This window comes from Myotis daubentonii, chromosome 2 (assembly GCF_963259705.1).
Source record: "Myotis daubentonii chromosome 2, mMyoDau2.1, whole genome shotgun sequence".
NCBI lineage: Eukaryota > Metazoa > Chordata > Mammalia > Chiroptera > Vespertilionidae > Myotis > Myotis daubentonii.
This window is the reverse complement of record NC_081841.1, coordinates 171,859,269-171,882,426: the sequence shown is the minus strand read 5'-3', so window position 1 is coordinate 171,882,426 and position 23,158 is coordinate 171,859,269. Positions and strand designations below refer to the sequence as shown.

At 44.8% G+C, this 23,158-nt stretch overlaps 1 protein-coding gene across 2 annotated transcripts; it reads right to left on the bottom strand.

The window, feature by feature from the left end:
• Window positions 1–1,713: 1,713 nt before the first annotated feature.
• On the bottom strand, window positions 1,714–9,896 carry SLITRK5 (SLIT and NTRK like family member 5). Of its 2 annotated transcripts, none has more exons than XM_059684945.1 (2): window positions 9,027–9,896; window positions 1,714–5,942 (listed from the first exon to the last, which is right to left on the bottom strand). In XM_059684945.1, the coding sequence occupies exon 2, from the start codon at window positions 5,932–5,934 to the stop codon at window positions 3,052–3,054; it is 2,883 nt and encodes a 960-aa protein (XP_059540928.1). In that variant the 5' UTR covers window positions 5,935–5,942; window positions 9,027–9,896; the 3' UTR covers window positions 1,714–3,051. The 2 variants fall into 2 exon arrangements, with proteins under 2 accessions (XP_059540928.1, XP_059540929.1); XM_059684946.1 differs by lacking the exon at window positions 9,027–9,896 and adding an exon at window positions 8,449–8,698.
• Between the last annotated feature and the right edge of the window lie 13,262 nt (window positions 9,897–23,158).

Sequence of the window (23,158 nt, the reverse complement as noted above, 5' to 3'; positions counted from 1 at the left end):
ACACAACATATAAAATAGAACAAGCACAAAAAATAAGCTTAGTTTGCATCCAAATTTTAATTGATGCCTAAAATATTACATATGTTGTTCTCCCAAATTCTATGAAGAGAGTGTATGCAGGGACCATTACTCCAATCATATACGACTGATATGCCCAATTTATTCAGCGAACATTCTCAAAAAACAAAAATCAAATATTCGAAACCTCACAACTTATGTTCTATTGTATATGTTACTGTATTGGCAGGAAATCATGTAAAGAGGAAAAATAATTAATTTTTAATTTTATCCAAGTTTCATGATTGTACATTTTTAAAAAATTCAAGTATATTAGGGAAATTATGTTTACTTTATCTTCTTAATACATTTGGTAAATATAATAAATCATATAATTATTTTTGAGATTTAAAATAATGTTGGGCACCTTATGAGCAATAGAGGTATAAATAAACGAGCTAAAAAGAGGGTATGTGACAAGGTTATACACTATAGTGCTAGTTTGAAATATTATTTTGTAAATCTTTGAAATGCATCACAGAATTTTTTTGGAAGTTACATCTTTAATTTCATGTAATTCTTATTTCCTATTTTATGCAATAATTGAGGAAAAAACACCTAGTTACATGGAGGTTTCCACTTTGCATTTTATAATTTGTACAACCCCTCCATATCTACATATAATATTGAGGAAGTGATTTTAACATTTTTAAAAGAAAAATAACTCCCATAATGAAGATAAATTAATTACATCCCCAACTGTGAAAGCAAATGCTGCTACTTATTTTTCTTTTTTAATCCTGATTTTAATATGGAGGAGGTAGATGAAAAGTAAGATACATTTTTAATATTTCATGATATCACATGGCATCATTAATCTTGTTACTTTCCCTTTGAAAAGAATTTGGAAGGGAAAATGTTGCACAGAATGGGAATAGTTTACTTCACTTGCTATATATATATATATATATATATATATATATATATATATATATCCTCAAGAAAACTATTATCACCTGTTCAACCTGAATTCAAGCAGTTACTGTCAATTTACTCATGGGTGAATGCTGCCTCTTTGTGGCAGAATGCCATGGAAAGTGTTCTTTAAACATAAAGTTCATGAACAGTCCTTGATGTTGTACACATTTCAGGTGAGATTATGGGAAGACCTACCAATAGCAATGAAGCACAAAGCTCTTTAGGTTTCAGGTTAATTCAAACATTTACTACCCTTAAATATGGATCTCAGTTCACTGGCAAACCTTACTCAGAGGTGGACGGCTTATCCCTGCCAACAGTATGAACATTTAGGACATGGATAAACTTGAGATAAAGTATCCTTCATAATTGTTGAAGGTAATTTTATACAGGTTAAAATTATGAAACTATGGAAACCTGTAGACTAAAGTAATATTGACATGACAAAAAAACACAATATTGGAAGAAAAATGAATATGCAATATATTACTTACCATGCTCCATGTATTAGATGAATACTTCAATAAGGAAAAGAGGTATACAATTAAAATTTCATTAATAAACATTAAATGACACACTTAGAAAAACATAATTCTGTGAACCACCATAGGTGTAATAACATCTATATATTTTTAAATTTGATAGTTTTTCTGTCCTAAATTGTTAATAATGGAGATTCAGTCACTCACACAGCTAGTTCTTTTGCACTTTAAGTAATCATTACTTCAATTCCTCATATTTGACATAGTTATCAAGTGTTTATTCAGAAACTATTTAAAAAATTACATGTGCTGGGATACATATAAGACTGTAACAACAATAGCCCCATCTTACAGAGATCCTGTTTGTGGTTATCATCATTGCTTGCTGCCCAGAGGGATAAAGACATTGTATAGGGATTTGTACAGTCCATCATTTGGTCTTCTGAGGTGCTAGAACACGTGGATCTGTACAAATGCAACGGTGTTTGGTTAAACAATCAAAAATCGGCTACAATAGTAGTCAAATCAATACATCATTTTGGTTGACTGATAAAAAATACTTTGAAATCTTCTCTAATAAAACCCAAAACTTGCACCTGATTCTCACCCAAATGGCCCAATTAATTGCCCTAATATTTTAATATATATTGGGGTACAATCAGTTTTTTTTAAAATTACAGATCCAGTTGGGTGGGTTGCACTGGCTTTAAAATTTTGTCATTAAGTTCTCCATATTTTGAGTCGTTTAAAATGCCTTCCTGATATCACTTCAATTTTGGAAATGCAGCTTCTAACATAGTGCGACACCTCTGTGGAAATCATAGGCTAAATAGTGAAGGAAAGAGAAATGCTAAATGTGCATATAAAAATAGGTGCTACAATAAAATATTTGTATATTTCATCAATAAGTTATTTTGACTAATCAATTATGGATCATATAGCTCTGTAATTTTAATGATTTGTCCACATCTATGGTGATCCTTTCGAGATCACAACACTTTTGTTTTTAATTCAAATGTCCAGAATGCATACAAACACATCCTTTTAAAAGAAAGAAAAGGAATGAGAGAGGAGGGAGCAAGGAAGCAGAGAGAGGGAGGGGGAGGAGAAAGAGGAAAAGAAGAGAATGAACTTTCTATTAAAGTTGGGGTGTGCTAATCTCTCCACAAAAGCCATATAGACCCACCCGCGGCTTAAAGGGGAAGAAGGGGAGGGGAGAAGGGAGCAAAAGAGAAAGAGTAGAATCTATGCGCTGTCATCTTCCACCATTCTTAGCACTTCCAACCACTAGAAAAATGACTGCTACCTTTCAAAAGTCACCCGTGCATCAACTTGCCTTCCAAAAACCCCTACTCCTCTCCTCCCGGACACGCCAGAGAAAGGGATGTGCCCTGTTTACACAAACGCTTCCCCACGTGTAAAATTAAAAGGAAATTGCACACCCTTTCAGTATCTTCCGCCGAAGCTAAGAATCTCGTGCCAAGGCACTTCACTCTAAACGTTGAAACAACATAATTAATCAAATATGTTCACCGTGTGTATCGGCTTGCTTGTTTGTTTTAAACGCAAAAGCTCCAAGGGAGTTTCTTTGCTTTTAGAACTGGCTAAATGTGGTTTGTTTTTCCAGCACTTCGAGGTAGTCCGGCTCAACGTTTAGTTTTGCTTTTAACTCCAGATACTCGTTCCGGTTGGGTTCTACAAAGACAGCACTGGGGGGGCTGTAGAGCACCGGTTCCCGCAGCCGGCTGTCCCCGCCCCCCGGGTGCAAATACTGGTGGGGGCGTCTCAGGTCATAGTTGGGGGAGAAAGTGTAGGCAGCGGGGCTGCACGGGAATTTGGGATATTCCGGGAGGCTGCTGCCGGCGGGGGCGGTGGAGCAGTGCTTGTCCGGTTCTAAAATGCCCCGGTAAAAGCGGTCGGCGTCCTGCACGGGGGACAACAGGTCCTCCCGGGGCTCGATGGTGCTGACGCTGTAGGCCGGGCTCCGCAAGTGGTGGCTTTCCCGCCTCTCCTCCTCCGCCGGCTGCAGCTGCAGCTGCGGCGGGGGCTGCGGCTGGGGCGGCGGCGGCGGAGGCGGCGGCGGCGGCTGCTGCTGCTGCTGCAGGTGGTGGTTGCCGCTGTAGGTGACCTTGAGCTCGTGCAGGTCTTTGTAATCCTCCACGGAGTTGCCCTCTCGGGAGCGGTAGATGGGGTTTTTGCACATGTGGCCCAGGGGATGGGGGATGTACTCGTACACGTGGCCCGCGGGCGTCTTCACCTTGGGCAGCGAGGGCCCGCGGTGGTGCACGTGCGCGTGGGGGTGGCCGCCGGCCCCTCCGCTGCCGCCGTACACGCTGTACTGCATGTTGAAGGAGCTCACGTCGGAATTGTTGGTGCTGGTGTGGTCGCTCTGGTTCTTCTTCCTGCGCTTCATCACCAGCACAAAGAGCCCCGCGGCCACGAAGACAGACATGATGAAAACCAGCAGCAGGCTGAGGATCAGCACGGACAAGGGCACGGAGGACGCGCCTCCGCCCGCGCCCAAGCCCGCGGGGCCCCCGGTGCTGTTCAGCCGCACGGTGGGGGTCACCGCGCTGGTTCTGGAGGGGACCTGGATGGAGGAGGGCGTGGGCGTGGAAACCACCACGTCCGAGTAGTCTGGGCACAACAGCTCCGACTTAATGGAGCGCATGTCCGTCTCAGCGAAGTTCTTGGGCGCCTTGCAGATGACTTCGTCCACCAAGACGCCCACTTTGAGCTGCTCGACCCACAGCTTCATGCCCACCACGTCGCAGGTGCAATCCCAAGGGTTGTCGTGGAGGTCGATTTGGATGAGTGACTTCAGCTGGTCCAGGACGCCACTCACCGGCAAGGAGGTGAAGTGGTTACTCCTCAGGTTCAGCCTGAGGAGGGTCAGGCTGGAGAAGACGCCCGGGGGCATGGTCTGCAGGAGGTTATTATTGAGAAATAGCAGCTGGAGGTTGGGGACCGGATCAAAGGTCCCAGGCTGAATCTCACGAATGAGATTGTACTGGAGGAAGAGATACTGCAGGCTCTGCAGGCCGTAGAACAGCTCTGGGCTCAGCCTCTCGATCCTGTTGCCGTTCAGGTAGAGGCGCCTCAGGTTGGTGAGATCTCCGAAGGCGTGGTCCTGGATCATGGAAATGCGGTTGTTGCCCAAGTGTAGGAGGTCCAGCCCCGTGGCCTCCAGGAAGTCGCTCCTGCGCACCACCGCGATGTAGTTCTCCGTCAGATACATTTTCTTGGGATTGTAGGGCTTGGGCTGCAGCTCTGCGATGCTCTCGATCTTTCGCTCCTGGCAGTTGACATTGAGGCCCAGATCGGAGATTTGCAGGTTGCAGTAGCACTGGGTGGGGCACTCCAAAGGCACGGGAGATTTGGTCTGGTAGGCGATGCTGGGGCCAGAATTGCTGGAGCTCAAGTCTTTGAATGGCTGCCTAGAGGTGGGGCGCACCCTGGGCTTGTTGGGTTGGCGTGTCCCCTTAGGGGTCTTCAAGGGAGGTTTGTAAACAGCAGAGGACGAAGTGGCCACGGAATTCACCGAAGCTGGGGTGGTGTGTAAGTACCCCGTGGTGCTCAAAGGCGTCTGCGGCCTCATCTCGTAGTCTGAAATAAGTTTCCTGGGGCAAAGTTCCTGCTTGGACACTTCGTCCAAGTCCCGCCCATGTAAGCGGAAGGGCGTCTCACAAACCACATCCCCCACCAGGGCCGAGTAGGAGATGCTGTCCAGCCAATCCTTCAGGGAGATCAGCTCACAGGAGCAGTTCCAGGGGTTTTCCTCCAGCTGTAGCTCCACAACTTTATCCATGTGCTGCAGCAGCCCCACATAGGGCAGCAGTTTCAGCCGGTTCCCCCGCAGGTCCAAGTGCGTTAAGGGCACAAAACGGAAAAGGTTGTTGGGTAAACTGGACAAGAGATTATCATTGAGGATAAGCACCTGCAACAAATGCAGTTTCCCAAAAGCATTGGGTTCAATGACACTGATGTAATTATAATCGACCTGTAGGTACTCCAGGCTCTCCAAACCAAGGAATATATCATCCCGCAGAAGTTCCAGCTTATTATTGTTCAGATGCAGTCTCCTTAAACCCCTAAGCCCGTGGAAAGCCCCCGTCTCAATGTCCTGGATCACGTTGCTACCCAGATGCAAAATTGAAGCCCCGGTGTAGTTGACAAACTCATTGGGATAGAGACGGTTCAGCAGGTTTCCAGACAACAAGAGGTGGTAGACTGGGAAGCGGGGTGGGCTAATCTCAGAGAGGCTGATGATCCCTCGGTTCTCACAGCTCACAGTTAAAATGCCGTCCTTCTCCTCACAAGGACATGCATTGTCACAGATTTCCCCATAATAATCGATGGTTTCTGCACACGAAAGGACGAGAGATGTTAGAGCAAATGCTAGAGTCTGCAGCATCCAGCTATGCATTTTTCTGTGGAGGTCCTGTTCCAAAGTTACCAGGGGGCAGCAAGGGTGCATTTTACCTCCTGCAAGGGAGAGAGGAGAAAGGAAACAACAGAATATGACAAGACTTTAAGGGATCGCTCAGAGAGTCTCTTTTCCCTGATACTATTTTTCTGAAATGCAGTAGGAGGGGCTATGAATGACACCCCCTCTCCAACATGGACATTTCCAGACTTTACTAAAATCTGATAATCATTTTGATTTCAATGTTGATTTCATTTCCTAATGAGCACAACAGGAAATGCTGCTCTCTGCAAGATCAGGGCAGGTTAGATAATGTTCCATTTTTGTGTGCTTCCTATGCCCCCCTCCCTTTTCAAAACCAACCCATAAGGATACATAAAATGGCTGTCAGTTCAGTTTCATGGTTCTAATTTAAGAGGGGGAAAAAAAAGCACCATTTTACAACGTTCCCCACCTCACCTATCCCCAGCCACTCTGCCCTTCTTTCAGAATCTCTTCAGTGAACAGTGCACAGTGAAGCTCTCCCGTTTTCACAGGAAGGCAGGGAGCCACAAGATGACAAGGTGGGACCTAAAGGATACTTTTCAGAGTCACAAAGGATATAAGACAATGCATCAAAAGGACCCCAAAGAAGCTCTTAAATCTCCAATTGTCTTCGGGGAGCCTCAGGGGAGAAAAAGGAGAGCGTGCTGGCTTTGATGCTGGACCTCGCTACCCAAGCTATTAAGCACATCAGCATCCTAATTGCATGCACGGTGCCACTTAACAGTGCTTCTCAGAGAGCGCCCTGCATCCACTCCTCATTGATCATGTCAGCGACGCTACCAAACCGCATCCCTCAGCCACGGAAATAGTTCTGCACCATGGATTGCAAAGAGCTCTGCGAAGGCATCCGCAATCCCAGAACACCTTCCCATACCTGGAGTTTAAGGAGGACATTCCAACTGCTTACCGGGAATCAGCTAAAAGTACACCAAGGGCCAGGGCCACCCCCCACCCCCCTTACCTGGGGCTGCATGTCTGATTGCCATGGCATACAAAATTAACCCCATTGATTTAGCAAGATTTGGGCTGAACTACGACAGTGCCAGAAACCCCATTGTGGGAGTTGCTTACTACGTTTAATTGTCAATGCTTTACCCTAGTCCTTCCCCCCACCCCTCCCCTTGGGGAAAGGGCACTTGGGCTGATTAAAGACAAAATAGAAAGGAGGGAAGAACAGCAAGTGACACAGGTCAGTGCTTACATATCCGAGTCTCATTTCCCCAAGGAATCCATCTGATCCCCTCCCCCTTTTCTTTCTTGCTTTCTTTTTGTCCCCTGGCTTAAAGGCTTCCTTCGACTTCCTACTTCGACTCGACAGCAGTACTCATAGGAGAAAGGACATAAATGGAGCGAGTGTGTGAATGTGTGTGAGTGCGTGTTGCGTTGGTGGGAGGGAGGGGACGCTCGGTGGAAATCCGCTGCTGGGGGAACCAATGCCTCGCCTTTGGTCACCCTCGCCTTTGCCACGCCACCACCCAAGTCGGGTGTCGAATCGCAACCCAAAACTAGAGCCAAGACATTTCGGAGTCATGGGTTCAAGCACGGAGACCTCGGTTTGGATCCCCGAGCCGGATCCAGCCCATGTTATCCGGAGCCCCCGCATTCACACGCACATGTGCGAGGGCGCCTGCGAATCATTCGCGGGCGGCCACCCAGACGTGCAGGGAAGAACCGGAATCACAGGGCAGAGATACTCGCAAGTACCCTCGACCTCCCAACGCCACGGCGAACACGTCCTGGCTTCAAAGAGGAAAAACACACCCACTAGGAAAGCGAAATGTTTACCTTGAAATTTCGGTTCTCCGCTGGATCAAATCTGCACATCCATTCAGCCCGGCTGCGTCCCCTCCCCCTCCCTCCCCCTCCCTCCCGGTGCTTTCCCGCCCCCATTCCCCTCCCACCACTTCCGACAGCCCATGGCAAATTGTGTCCAGCCGGTAGGAAACTCGAGCGTCCGCAACTTTAATTCAGTTCTGGTTAGCCAGGGTCGCCGGGCTTCCTCTCACCCCGCTCCCTTCCTCCTCCTGCTCGCCAGCCAAGGAGCCCGACAATTTGAGAAAATAAAAGTTGCATGAGCGGGGAAGGCTGACATTCTGACACGGAAACGCACCTTCGATGTAAATTCGCGGGTGCGCTGCACATTCTCAGCTGATCAGATTTTTTTTTTATTTGGGAGGGGGGGGCCGTGTTTGCTTTCCCCCCAAGAATTTAGACCGCGGTTCACCGCCCTGCTCATCACCCTTCAGCAGCTCGGAGCCGCGCGGGCTGGAGCCCAGCACCCAGGCCGGCCCCGCCGATCAGGGCACAGCTGTTCCCACAGCGGCCCAGGCACAAGCACCCGGAGTTCCAAGACGCGAGGCTCCCCCTCCCCCACCCCGCCCCAAAGCTAAGGAAGGAGAAGGGGAGGAAGGAGGGGAGGGAAGAGAGGGAGGAAAAAAAGCCACCCCGTCGCCACACACACACACACACACACACACACACACACACGAGCCTCTTTTGCAAAGTAACCGGCCGACTTACCCCGTCTCACATCTCCAGGGCCCACTCATTGTAGCCACCCTCTAAAAAAATACCTCTTCGGGGTGTGCGCTGGGTTTCTCCAGCCCAAACGGGGCGAGTTGGCGCCGATCAGAGCCGTGCGCGCGGCTGGAGGAGAGGCGCCCGCACGCCGCCAGCCCGGGGCCGCCGCCGCGGTGGCGACCGCGGTTTTCGGGGCTCCCCGAACGGCTCTCCCGGCCGCTCTCCGCAGTAGTCGGAGCGGGCCGGGGATGGGGAGGTGGGGGGGTGGGTGGAGGGGGGCGATCGCGAGCAGCGGGCAGGGGAGGGCGGGGGAGGGGGCGGCAGCGGACCGCTGTAGAGGCGCCGCGCGGCAGGGGCGGTGAACAGGGGCCGGGCGGGGCGGGGAGGGAGTCGGGGGAGGAGGGGGGTGCGGAGAAGGCTGCCTGGCCCCGCCGGCACCTTCAACGTGACGGTCAGCCCCGCGCGCCACTCGCACCCGCTCACACTCACGTTCACTCGTGCACTCGCTCCCCATCGCGCCCCAACGCGATCCCGGGGTCCCCCGGATCCCTCCCCGCACACCCCGGGAGGGTACTTACAGTTGCCATCTGCATCGGGGGCAACTTTCTTCCTGCCAGCAGCCGCCGCCGCCGCCGCCCCCTCCGGCCGCCTAGGGCTCCTCGCACCCTCCAGCCAGGGTTCGCGCCGGCCGGCCCTCCCCTCCCCCCTCGGCTCTCCTCCCGAGTGTCTTCACCACATTCCCCCCTGGTCAGTGGCGCACGCTCGGGGACGAGCCGGAGGGAGTGGGGCGCGGGGGTGTGCATGCATCGCCCGCCTTCTTCTTGCAGCGCACGCTGTACATGGTAGTGAGGGGGCGAGTGAAGGTGGCCCCGGCCCTCCGGCGGCTCCCGCGGCGGCTGCGGCTTCCTGCACGGTCCTCGCCCCCGGCGCAGTCCTCCCACCCCCCTGCGTCGAGGCGACCACCGCGCTGGGATGCCGCCGCCGCTCTCCCCGCGCGGAACCCGCTGCAGCCGCCGCCGCCGCCGCGGTCCCCACTTAGTATCGGTACGGCTCCCGCATCCTCTTGGCGGTTTCAGCGCTTCCGCTGTGTGCAGGGTATTTTCTATATTTTTTCCTATCCCTTTCCCAGATGCAGCACACGATCGATCGTCATTATTTGGAACTCTCTATCTCCGACATCCTTTGGGTGGTCTGGTGGGGGGACAGGAGCAGTCGTTGTTCTACGCCTGTGGCGTGTCCCGGCAGCCCGGCGACTCTAAAAAACTCAGAGAAAGTCGCGTCTTCCCTCCCGGGCGCCGAGGCGGTGGCGGCGCGGTCGGCATCGCCGGGGTCTCTGAGGCAGCTGCTCGGGGCGGGCGCAGGGCCCCGTCCAGGGCGCTTGTTTATTGTCGCGCGGCCGGTGCGAGCCAAGCTGCAGCAGACATGGTGGGCCCTCGGCAGAGCGGGCGCTCCGTGGCCGATAGATGGCAGCCGAGGGCGGAGGCGTCCCTGGCTGGGCTCGGGCGGCGCAACCGGAGCCCCCCTTGGATGTCACATTTGCCGGAGACAGAGAGGAGTCTTGGACCATGTGCGTAACGCGAACGTGGGACTGTGCAATCCTCGGATTGAAAAAAAGGGAGGAGTGAAAATAACCCCGACAGCGCCAGGCTTGTTGGTGGTCAGTACAGATGGACTCCAGCCCTGTGCCGATCGCCTGCCTTCCCCCTGCCATTTAGAATAATGCAGCCCCTGCTGCTGTCTCATGTACATACTGTAAAGGACCCTGGAAGAGGGAGTGGTTCATCCTAGCTGCAAGCAAGGGCGCTATTTTTTTTTTTTTAGAATTACGTTGTATAGGTATGTCTGGGCGATACAAGGGAATAGAGAAAATATTTCTGAACATATTTGGTGTGGGCTAAAAAAGCTGGAAACCCCTAAGTAAATGCAGTATCGATAGAAAGCGAGTTTTTTGAAGAGTCACCTGCTAAACTCCACTAGATTCATCTCTACAGTAAGTATTCCTGGCTCTTTCCATGAAACTAGACACCACCCTATATCCATAAAACAGAGTATATCCATAAGGAGTGTATTTCCAATGTTTGTAATATTAAACCTTCAGTCCATCCCAGGCATAGAAAAAAAAAGTTGATCATAAGTAGCCCAATGCAAGCTGAGTGCACAAGTGACTGTGCCTTTTCGTAATTGGGTAGTTTTACCACTTAAATATATTTAATCCATTTTACTCTGGAATGAATTATGTAGTATCTTTTGGAATTATCTTAACGCTGATATTGTCTCCTTCTTGGTTACATTTTGGATAACATTGTGGTTTTGAAATCCTGATTAAATATAGGATTAATCTAGAGTCTGATATATAGAGCCACAAACGTATCTTCTTGCATCCTCTAGAGGTGATGAACATTGCAATCTCCTGAGATTTTGCAATATTCTTGAAATTTCTTCTGACTCTGTTTTGCAAATATTTTTTAGTTAAGCCATACGTACTTTGTTAGAAACAATTTTTGTTTATTTTGTTAAAATTCAGGACATGCAAGAGAGAGAGAAAAGAAGTGATCTATAATATCAGATAATGAAAATAAAATCTTATAATACACCTGTTAAATTTAGAAACCTTTGGGCTGGGCATGCTAGCCACTTGCTATAGGTACATTGTATAAACACAATTTAAACTGCACTCACAAAAGGCTTGTTACTAGATTTTTTTGCAATATCTTCTAACATGATTGAAATGTTTTAGAATATTTATTTTTAAAGTATTAAGTCACTTTTATATTTTCAAAATGAAAGTTTTAAAATGTCATAATTTTAAAATTACATATTAATTATAGTTAGACACTTTTGGGATACAAATATTGTTGTATGACAGACATAATTTTCAATGTTGATAAACAATAGAATATCTGAAAAGGTAAAAATGCCTTAACCAATTATTGGACTTATTTTTAGTTTGATATTTTATTACTTACCAAAATCTTCACAGCTGCAATAAAATATCAAATTTTAGTCTAATTTATGGTTTTGTATTTTTATTTTAAATATTTATTATTCTAATTAAAATAAATTTTGTTGCACTAAGAGGTATTAAACATGTTTGCAATTAAATTAGGTTAGAGTTTTGTTAGAAAACTGACAACTGAAACTATTTCAGTTTGCTTCTTGTAGTTCAAATAACTAAATGATGTCAACTTTCTATCATTAAGTCAATATTAAGGACAGCCTGAGAAGCCACTATTACAATTTCCCACTAGGTGTCTCTATAGGCTCCTCTGCAGGAAAGTGAATTTTGAGAAAACACTATGACATGAAGAGACCACAGAAAAACTTGGGTGTGGGGGGGTTGGGGGAACATCATAGAAATAAGGAAAAGCCTCATTTACTAGTCTGTAGACTCCTGTTTTCTTTGAATATTTACTATTGCCTCGAAATGAAATACATGAATCATATAACAGTGATAAAATCTAAGGCTTTAACCACAAGAATAATCATTATCTATTTTTCAGTCCATACTGAACAATATACAGTCATATGATATGTGTACTTGCTTTCATACAATACTCAAATAAATGCACCTGATTACATAAACACATTTGGAAACCATAAAATGAAATGATTGATGAAATATAGCTCTCCAAAATTAAAGTCATTAATACTAAAATAAACATTATTTGATTGAGTTGGATGTGAAAAGCTGAGAATCATTGTCCAAATGTTTGTGCATATATTTATGCATGTTATAATTAGTTCATGATGTAGTGGCATCATAAATGCATTTCATATATGGAAATATATGTGGCTTTAATTAGTGCAAATTGTGGACATAATTTGATTCCTGCATATTAAAATTTAAATTAAACCACAATTAGCTTCCTTGTCACTTGAAATTGAAATATGTGAACTCATATTTATTATTACCTGGAATTGTTGTTTTAGTGTCTATGGGCTCTTTGGAGGAATTCTTATATTATATGCATTTCTTAAAATATATTACATTTGTGTTACACTGTGTGGTTTGTTTAGAATATTAAAATAGTTAAAAATTATAGTTTCTCATGAAACAAACTAACAGATTATAAACAAGGATATTATTTGGCAATAATTTTGAAATTTCATAAGAACTAATCAACATCATTGAAATTTAAATCCAGTAGACCTTGGATTACTTTTTGTTAGTCTAATTGGTGAGATGAGATTATAGAATTTCAATGCTAGATTCCTCATTCCTCTAAAATTAGCTCTCTTAGGTTACCTTTATGATAGTAATAGCTAAGAAATCTATAAAATATTTATTAAGTGACAGTTTTTTCAGAACTAAATTATGTTTTTATTGTCTTTGACATTGAAATTATATATACCACATATTCATAAATGGAGAAAAGTTTCTTCTGGATGGTAAAACACGAGTCATCATTTATAATTGTTTCTCCATGCAATTGCTAAATTAAATAACCATATAGCATATGTTTTTGATCAGTCTGACACATTTGGAATTATAACAATCAAATATACAATGCAATGATGTTTATTAAATCCAAAATGATCATTATAGACTTAATTAGTTATTTACAGGCTTAGAGTATGTTCTCAGAGGCATAAGAGGAAGATGTGCATAAAATAGTCAATTCTCTTCTTCATTTCATACAGTTCCTTGTAAATACATCCTGATATTCTTCTGCCAGAATTATGTGTTAAAACATTCTCTTTGGAAATATTTACCAAAATTTAAAATGCATAAATCTTTTGAAAAATTATATATTCAGAAAGTAGTCTACAGGTGTACTAAAAAATGCACAAAACAATATGTAAGAAGATAGTCATTCTAACAGTGGTTTGCATTTGTAATTGACTAAGAGCGCATCTACACCTTGGGATAATCTTCTGTCTTAATAATAATAGTGCATTTCATTTAGTAATATGGTCCTGTTGTTATTAATAGTGTATATAGCATAATATAAAATATGATGGAGAAGGGGAGAGAGAGAGAGAGAGAGAGAGAGAGAGAGAGAGAGAGAGAGAGAGAGAGAGAGAGAGAGAGAACCTTTTGTGGAAAGATACACAAAATTCAGTTATGGTAGTTACATCTTGAGAAAAGACTGGGGAGTTTTGAGTAGAAAGGAGACTTATTTTTTTCAGCATATATTCTAATTTTTAGTATTTGAAAATTTTAGTTTACATCACAATTTAGTAAAACATTAGCAAGAAAATATATGTATTTGAAAAATAACAATATTTGAAAGAATGATATGAAAGATGATGGAGAGCTGGAGATGGCTTTACCAAATTACTTTCTGTCTCACAATTTTCAAAACTATTGCATTTTTATGACACATTGCTATTAATGGAGACATTGAATATGTTTTTAAATATATAAATATGTATTGTTAAAATGTTTTTTTCTATATAATTCTTATATGTGGCATCTACTTCTAGTTGCCTATATTAATTATCCGATTGGTAGTTAATATGAGTTGGCTTCCATTATCTTCACTATACAAAACCATGCTGTGTAGTTAGTTTTATTTGATGCTCTGGTGGATGAAGGGAAAGAACCAAATGGTTCTCTAGAGAAGACAAGTGATTATACTTGAAATTGTCAGCAGCAGATCTTTACTGCTATCTGCAGGAAAATGAATGACTGTGTAATTGTGATATTTTAAATATACAAACTATCATCAGGCCCCGTTAGAACAAAGGCTGCTGCCATCTGGCTTATACTCACATTGAAATATGTACATTCCACTGGAAAAGGGAAGTTTTATCATATCACTAGATTAACTTTTCTATGTATCTTTCCATTAGAACTGTGATTTGTCTCTTGGGATCTACCTGTTCTTGATTCTTTCATATCTTTAGTCATTTTGGGGAAATCAATCCAAAGAGGCATCATTATACATGTATTTTCTGGTTTTTCAAAGAAAAACAATTATTCTAAAGCACAATTTTATCCCAATATTTTCAGAACCATTATGTGTATGAGAATAACTAACTTGACCATACTGTAGTCAACTCCCCCCCAAAACAGTAGCTTTTTATTTCCAATCCAGAAATTTACTTCGTTCAACTTTTATCAACTGAAAACCTGTGTTCATTACCTCAAAATAAATCAGCCTTTTTCTTCACCCCAAAACTTTGGTTTATACTGCCCTTTCACCTAGCTAGCTTTTTACTTTTCTCTTAACAATTGTTCTACAGAATTTATCATAAATACTTTCTGCAATCCAAAAATTTTTTTCTATTCACTCTAACCAACATTGAACTTGCTCATCTTAAACATTCTCTTGCATTATCTAGCATTTGATCTAGCAGAGTTTCTTATTCCCTGCTTAAAGTTGTCATTTTCTTATTGCCTATTTATTATTTCTTCTTGAGAAGAGAATATTATTGTGTTTGTTACCCCTTAATGGTGAGAAGAAATACTTGTCTCTTAATGGAGAAGAAATACTTGTCTCTTATGAATTTACTAGAGGCCCGGTGCATGAAATTCCTTCACTCGGGGTGGGGGGACCCCTCAGCCCGGCCTGCACCCCCTTGCAGTCCGGGAGCCCTCAGGAGATGTCCGACTGATGGCCAGGCCCGTTCCCCATGGCCTATGCTGTCAGTCAGACATCCTTAGTGCTGCCGTGGAGGCGGGAGAGGCTCCTGCCACCACTGTTGCACTCACCAGCAGTAACCCCGGCCCAGGGCTTCTGGCTGAGCAGCCTACTACCCCTTTGGGAGTGCACTGACCACCAGAGGGCAGCTCCTGCATTGAGCATCTTCCCCCTGGTGGTCAGTGCACGTCATAGCGACTGGTCGTTCTGCCGTTCAGTCGATTTGCATATTAGCCTTTTGTATAGGATTTATTCAACAAATATTTATTTAATACCTATATTGCATTAAACCCTATTATGTTTGAGATAAAATAATTAGTTAATTCATGTTAGGGTAGCTCAGGGGTGGGCAAACTTTTTGACTCGAGGGCCACAATGGGTTCTTAAACTGGACCGGAGGGCCGGAACAAAAGCATGGATGGAGTGTTGTGTGAACTAATATAAATTCAAAGTAAACATCATTACATAAAAGGGTATGGTCTTTTTTTTTTTTTTTTTAGTTTTATTCATTTCAAACGGGCCGGATCCGGCCCATGGGCCATAGTTTGCGCACAGCTGGGTAGCTGGATGATTTCAGAGACATTTTGACTCTTTGATGAATCACCTGTGCTCTCTAGTCTAAACAAATGGACTATAATATGTAAAAATGTTATTGCATAATTTGTATACTTGAATTCTAATTCTTATAGCATCTATTTGACTGGCCTCTAGAACAGTTCTCCAATAGAGCTTTCTGTGATGATAATCTATATCTGGGTTGTTAAATTTGATAGCCATCAGACACATTTGACTATTGAACAATTAAAATGTGGCTGTTATGACACAGGAAAGACAATTTAAAATTTTAATTTATTTAAATTTAAATTGCCATATGTGGTTAGTGACTACCATATCGGATAGTGCAAATCTAGAATATAAGTCCCCACGAGGCTAGAACTGTGTTTCTTGTGTAATTTTTGGGATTCCTTAGAAATTTAATTAATATGAACAGCTACACTCATAAGACATGTTGACCATTATGATGCCCTCAATAAATAAGGAAAATTATGATTCACATTTGGCAAGGGGCCTGATTTGCATTCTATTGAAGGGCTCTAGTCAATTTTTTAAAATTGCATTCCGTTAAGGACCTCTACCATTCTTTCAACAAATTGAAGACATTTTAACAGTCATTTCAAAATTCCTATTACATTCTCATTACACTTCTATCAAGTAGGAAAGGTAGATTATTTTATTATCAATAGACTTTTATTAGAAGTCAAATGCCTTTTTATGCATGATAAAGTGCTTTCTAAAGTGCCTTTCTCCAGATCACACAGTGGTATGTTAGTAAAACTGGAAAGGAAAGTCCTAAATGGGTACTTTGCCTCAAGAATGATCTAGAATAGGCTTTTTGTGCAGAGAAGTCTGACAGTCAGTGACAAACTGCACTTGAACTCTCGCATTCCATCTATTTGAATACAAAAGCTCTATGTTGAAGTTTAGTGGTGTTTTGTACAACTAGAGCAGGCTGTTTGCACTGCAAATTGTAATTGATAATTTTTTAAAATGCAAATATGGCCTCTAAGTTCCATGAAGACCTGAATAAATCTTAGTTTAAATGAAATGATATTTATATATTTTGAAACAAAGATGTAATAGCTTGGTAACCAGTCCCACTTACAACAAATTACTGTAATTTTTTAGATTAATTCTTGCTTGTTTTTAATCAATGTAACAAATATTAGTAATAAAATTGACCTATATTTTCATTATTATACTTCTTTCTTGGGCAAAATCAATATAGATTTAAAAGGTGCATTGATTGCTTAAGGCAGTGTTTCTCAACCTTCTGGCCCTTTAAATACAGTTCCTCATATTGTGACCCAACCATAAAATTATTTTCGTTGCTGCATCATAACTGTAATATTGCTACTGTTATGAATCGTAATGTAAATATCGGATATGCAGGATGGTCTTAGGCGACCCCTGTGAAAGGGTCATTTGACCGCCAAAAGGGTCGCGACCCACAGGTTGAGAACCACTGGCTTAAGGGATTAAGTCCAAAATAACTAGGAAGTCACCTGATCCAGAGCTGTAGAGTGCTCTCAGAGATCTCAACTTCATTCTTAACTCTTTCTTTACATTGTTTGTGCACTTGCATTTATGAAGACGCCTATATTGGTAGATCATCCTATATCAGTGATGGCGAACCTATGACACATGTATCAGAGATGACACACGAACTCATTTTTTTGGTTGATTTTTCTTTGTTAAATGGCATTTAAATATATACAATAAATATCAAAAATATAAGTCTTTGTTTTACTATGGTTGCAAATATCAAAAAATTTCTATATGTGACATGGCACCAGAGTTAAGTTAGGGTTTTTCAAAATGCTGACACGCTGAGCTCAAAAGGTTCGCTATCACTGTCCTATATAATAAGACCCTAATATGTAAATTGAGCAAACAGCAGAACGACTGATCACTATGACGTGCACTGCCCCGAGAGGGAGTTGACTAGCGGCAGCAATCGGGGGGCAGGGCCGGCCAGCAGGCAGCTCCAGGCTGCCAGCCAAAGCAAGCACCAGTGCCCCCACCCCCGGATCGCCCCGCCTGCTGGTCGCCACCAGAAATTGACCCTTATCGCTGGCCAGGCCTAGGGACCCTACCCTATGTATTGGGGACAGTCTCTTAGATCTAAAAATGAAAACCTGGCAAGGCTACTCTAACACTGAAAAAACAGGATGATGCAGTGATGACATGCATGGACTCTGGCTTGCACATTTTGTGATCAGCCCTGATTCTGACACTTATAACTCTGTGACAAAGCCAATTAACTTCTCTCTTCTTCAGTTTTTTCACCCATAAGATGGGGAAAATGGTATTACTGCCTCAGAAGAATCATGTTATGTACTACTTTTTATAATCAGGGCAAAAAATGTAGCTGCCCATGCAACAACAAGATGCCTTTTGCCTATATGAAAAGTATGGTCACCGGTGCATGCAGCATCCTGGATTGCGAGAGGGATTGGGCCTAAACTGGCAGTTGGACATCCCCTGAAGGTGCAGGCTGGGTTGAGAGACCACCCCCCCACGCCTGTGCACGAATTTTGTGCACCAGTGCACCAGGCCTCTAGTATACTTTATATATAAGTAAGTACACAGTGGAATGTTAATCAGCTGTATAAAAAGAAGGGGAAAAAAGAAGAAAATCTTACCCTTTGTGACTATATGGATGGATCTAGAGAGCATTATATTAAGTAAAATAAGCCAGTTAGAGAGAGACAAATACCATATTATTTCACTCATATGTGGAATCTAATGAACAAAATAAACTAACAAACAAAATAGAAAAAGACTCATAGATACAGAGAACAGACTGATGGCTGTCAGAGGAGAGGTGGGTTGTGGAGCTGTGTGAAAAAGCAAACGCAAACACACACACACACACACACACACACACACACACACACACAAAACAACAACAACAACTCATAGACTCAGACAATAGCATGGTGATTACCAGATGGAAAGAGGGATGAGGTGAGGTAGAAGGCAAAGGGTGCATAAATGGTGATAGAAGGAGACTGGACTTACACTGGTGAGCACACATTACAACATGCAGATGATGTATTGTAGAATTGTACACATGAAAACTATATGTCACCCCAATAAATTCAATAAAAAAAAAGTTACTGGACTTTCTTTTCAATGGACCATATAACTATCACACTAGTTAATCTCATGATAAGTATTAAAATATGTTCTCAAAGAAAAATACATATAAAAATTATTCTTAAGATTTTAAATTCACCTAATCTTGAAATGTAAAGTTATTTTCACTTAAACAAATATTGGTATTTTCACTTAAACTAATATTGCTAATTTGTGAATAGTGTACCTTTTGTAGAAAACAAATCCTGGCAGCTCAGTTTTTGTTTAATTTTACATAATGCATTTTTTATCTCATGATCAAAAACATTGCATCAGTCTAATGAATCTTTTATAGCAATACTAGATTGATAGTTATTGTCATATGACTGCAATTTTAATTGATTTTACATGTCCTAATGAAGAAATAACCAATTTTAATTTAAATCACCAGTATGAGATACACGATTCATTGTGCAATTAATCTGCATCCTTAATTGCTCTATTATCTAAGTAGTGACTTCTATGCAGACAGTTTGATCAATGACTACACTGCCACTTACTGGTATGAAGACACTCACAAACCTAATCCCAGGTATTTTTATATTTAAAAGTATTTCATTGTAATATTGTAATGGTAGTATTTAGAAGTAATCTAGTATATACTAGAGGCCTAGTGCACAAAATTAGTACATGGATGCGGTCCCTAGGCCTGGCTGGTGATCAAAGCTGGAACATCTGGCATGGAAGGGCAGGTCCCACCTGACCTCTGGACCCTGGGCAGCACCTGGCCTCTCGGGCCCCCATGCACCCCCTTCTGCCTGAGTCGACAGGCCCCTGCCCAGCTCCCTCAGTGCCTGGGAGCCAAGCGGCAGCCCCATCCCCTGCCACCATCCTAGTCACCATCTGCAGGGTGATCGGCAGGGCGATTGGGCCCTGGTCACACCCGCCTTGTCCTGGCACTGCCCACTCACCTGCTCCGCCATCCTGCTGTGGTCCCGCTCTCATTGAGACCCATCAGGGCTGGCAGTGCCTCCACAGCTGCTGGCTGCCAGCACCTCGTCACTGACACCCGCCATGTTTCATGCCACCCCCTGGTGGTCAGTGCACATCATAGCGAGTGGTCGAATTCCCAGTCGAGGGGACAATTTGCATATTAGGCTTTTAGTATATAGGATAGAGAGGGAAACCTAAATTGATTTTTCCCAAAGATGGAATGCATTTAATGAAAAATTGCAATTTGTATTGTGATTTACCAGCCACAGTTAACACAAGCATTGGCAGACAATTTATACATCATTTATAATTCAAAATCAATGGTAAATAAACTATATGTATACAAACAACATAAATATAATCATTTACTATTTGCTGGCTATTTTATTAGATTGTCTCCTTTCATGTAATTATTACAACTTTATGAAGTATTATTTTCTTTTCAGATGAAAAACTGAGTTTGAGGTAGTTGGGGATATTCCATATTTCATACAGACAGTACATAGCAGATCCAGACTATGATATTAATTACAAAGCCTCTCAGTATCCATTTTTTGACTTAACTGCTAATTCAAATGCATACTTTTGGCCTTCCACCTCAGGTTAAAGAAAAGTGAAAATAATGTATATCAATTATTAATAACTAGAGGCCTGGTGCACAAAAATTTGTGCACTCGGGGTTGGGAGAGGAGGTCCCTCAGCCTGGCCTGTGCCCTCTCACAGTCTGGGACCCATCAGGAGATAAGGACCTGCTGGTTTAGGCCTGCTCCCGGGTGGCAGAGGGCAGGCCTAATCCTAGGTGTAACCCCTGGTCGGGCTCAGAGCAGGGCCCATTGGGGAGTTGGGGCCCCGCCTCCTGTCATGCACAGAGCAGGGCGGATTGGGAGGTTGCGATGCCACCCTCAGTCATGCTCAGGGTAGGACTGATTGGGGGGTTGGGGCACCACCCCCTGGCACACTCAAGGCAGGGTCCATAGGGAGGTTGCAGCGCCATTCCTGTCATGCACAGAGCAGGGCCGATCAGAGGGTTGGAGCTCCGCACCCTGTCACACTGATCCCGGTGCTGGGAAGCCTCCCTGCTCCGCTGATCCCAGGGCCAGGACGCCTCTCGGCTCCCCTGATCCCTGGCCCGGAGGCCTCTCGGCTCCGCTGATCACCGGGGCAGGAGGCCTCTCTGCTCCGCTGATCACGGGGCCGGGAGGCCTCTGGACTCCGCTGATCACCGGGGCTGGGAGGCCTCTCGGCTGATCACCGGGCCGGGAGGCCTCTGGACTCCGCTGATCACCGGGGCCGGGAGGCCTCTCCGCTCCGCTGATCACTGGGGCCGGGAGGCCTCTCGGCTCCGCTGATCGCGGGGCCTCCGACTCCGCTGATCGCGGGGCCTCCGACTCCGCTGATCACCGGGGCCGGGAGGCCTCTCGGCTCCGCTGATCACCTGGGCCAGGAGGCCTCTCGGCTCCGCTGATCACCGGGGCCGGGAGGCCTCTCGGCTCCGCTGATCACCGGGGCCGGGAGGCCTCTCGGATCCGCTGATCACCGGGGCCGGGAGGCCTCTCGGCTCCGCTGATCACCGGGGCCGGGAGGCCTCTGGACTCCGCTGATCACCGGGGCTGGGAGGCCTCTCGGCTGATCACCGGGCCGGGAGGCCTCTGGACTCCGCTGATCACCGGGGCCAGGAGGCCTCTCCGCTCCGCTGATCACTGGGGCCGGGAGGCCTCTCGGCTCCGCTGATCGCGGGGCCTCCGACTCCGCTGATCACCTGGGCCGGGAGGCCTCTCGGCTCCGCTGATCACCGGGGCCGGGAGGCCTCTCGGATCCGCTGATCACCGGGGCCGGGAGGCCTCTCGGCTCCGCTGATCACTTGGGCCGGGAGGCTTCTCGGCTCCGCTGATCGCGGGGCCTCCGACTCCGCTGATCACCGGGGCCGGGAGGCCTCTCGGCTCCGCTGATCACCTGGACCGGGAGGCCTCTCGACTCCGCTGATCACCTGGGCTGGGAGGCCTCTCGACTCTGCTGATCCCAGGCCCTGAGGCCTCTCTGCCCTGCTGCTTCAGGGCTGTTTGGCTTCGCTCTGCTTGGAGCCTGAGTATGCAAATTAACCGCCATCTTTTAGCTTCTATAATTAAAACATTGTATCTTTTGGAGTTGTTGCTTCAGGAGCTCAGAGCCCTGCAGCTGGGGGGATCCTTGGCTTTCTCCATCGCTGGGGCAACCAAGCCTCCTATTCTCAGCTGCCTGGCTGCCAGCCGCCATCTTGGCTGACAGTTAATTTGCATATCTCGCTGATTAGCCAATGAAAAAGGTATCGGTTGTACGCCAATTACCATTTTTCTCTTTTATTAGTATAGGATTAGCTTTAATGAAGATACTTTCTAAGTGATTCATCATTTATATAATGTGAAATATTCTTAGACAGTCAACAATAGAAATCCATTCTAAATTACTAATACTACATAGTACTGCTCTTTTAAATATTATAGTAATAATATGTATCTTAAACTGTGAAATATACTTATAAATAAACTGACTCTATAGTGATCTACATTAAGGATATCAGACATTATTAACACATTGTATGCGGGAAATGTGTTTACACGTTTTACGTATTTATACGTTCTACCAGTGTAGTAGAGTGCGGGACACGTATTAATACATTTTTTATAGACTAGCGATAGAATGCGGGTAACGTATAAATACGTAAACTAAAGTTATCGTAATTTTACTGAACGTTGTCATTTGCGCAAAAAATTAGCAAAAATGGCCTGCACCACCTGTTAGCGCGCGATAAAAACTACCCGCAAACAATGTGTTAACTACCAAAAATTATTGGCACAATAATTCAACTACCTAAGGTCCATAAAACAATCTTTTGAATGTATACAGTATATTTTTTTCCTGAAGTAGAAAATGTTGCTAATACTATTTTTTCCTCTTTATAACTTTTTGATTAGTTATTTTATTTTATTTTAACTTTTTAAAATTTATTTTTATTGATTTCAGAGAGGAAGGGAGAGGGAGAGAGAGATAGAAACATCCATGAGAGAGAATCATTGATCAGCTGCCTCCTGCATGCTCCCCACTGGGGATTGAGCCCACAACCTGGGCATGTGCCCTTGACTGGAATCGAACCCAGGACCCTTCAGTCTGCTGGTGCTCAATCCACTGGGACAAACTGGCTAGGGCGACTAGTTATACTATATTTAACTAGAGGCCTGTTACACGAAGAGATTCATGCAATAGGCCTTCCTTCCCCCTGGCTGCTGGCACCGGTTTTCCTCTGGCACCTGGCACCCAGGCCTTCGCTCTGGCTGGGCTCCAGCTGGAGCCAGCCCCGAAGCCGTGAGGAGCTCGCTGCTCCGCCGGCCCCGCGGCTGTGAGTTCGCTGCTCCGCCGGCCCCGCGACTGTGAAGAGCTCGCTGCTCCGCCGGCCCCGCGGCCGTGAGTTCGCTGCTCCGCCGGCCCCGCGGCCGTGAGTTCGCTGCTCCGCTGGC

Excerpts from the sequence above, each read along its gene's own strand:
- SLITRK5 (XM_059684945.1), bottom strand. The coding sequence starts at position 5,934 with ATGCACCCTTGCTGCCCCCTGGTAACTTTGGAACAGGACCTCCACAGA.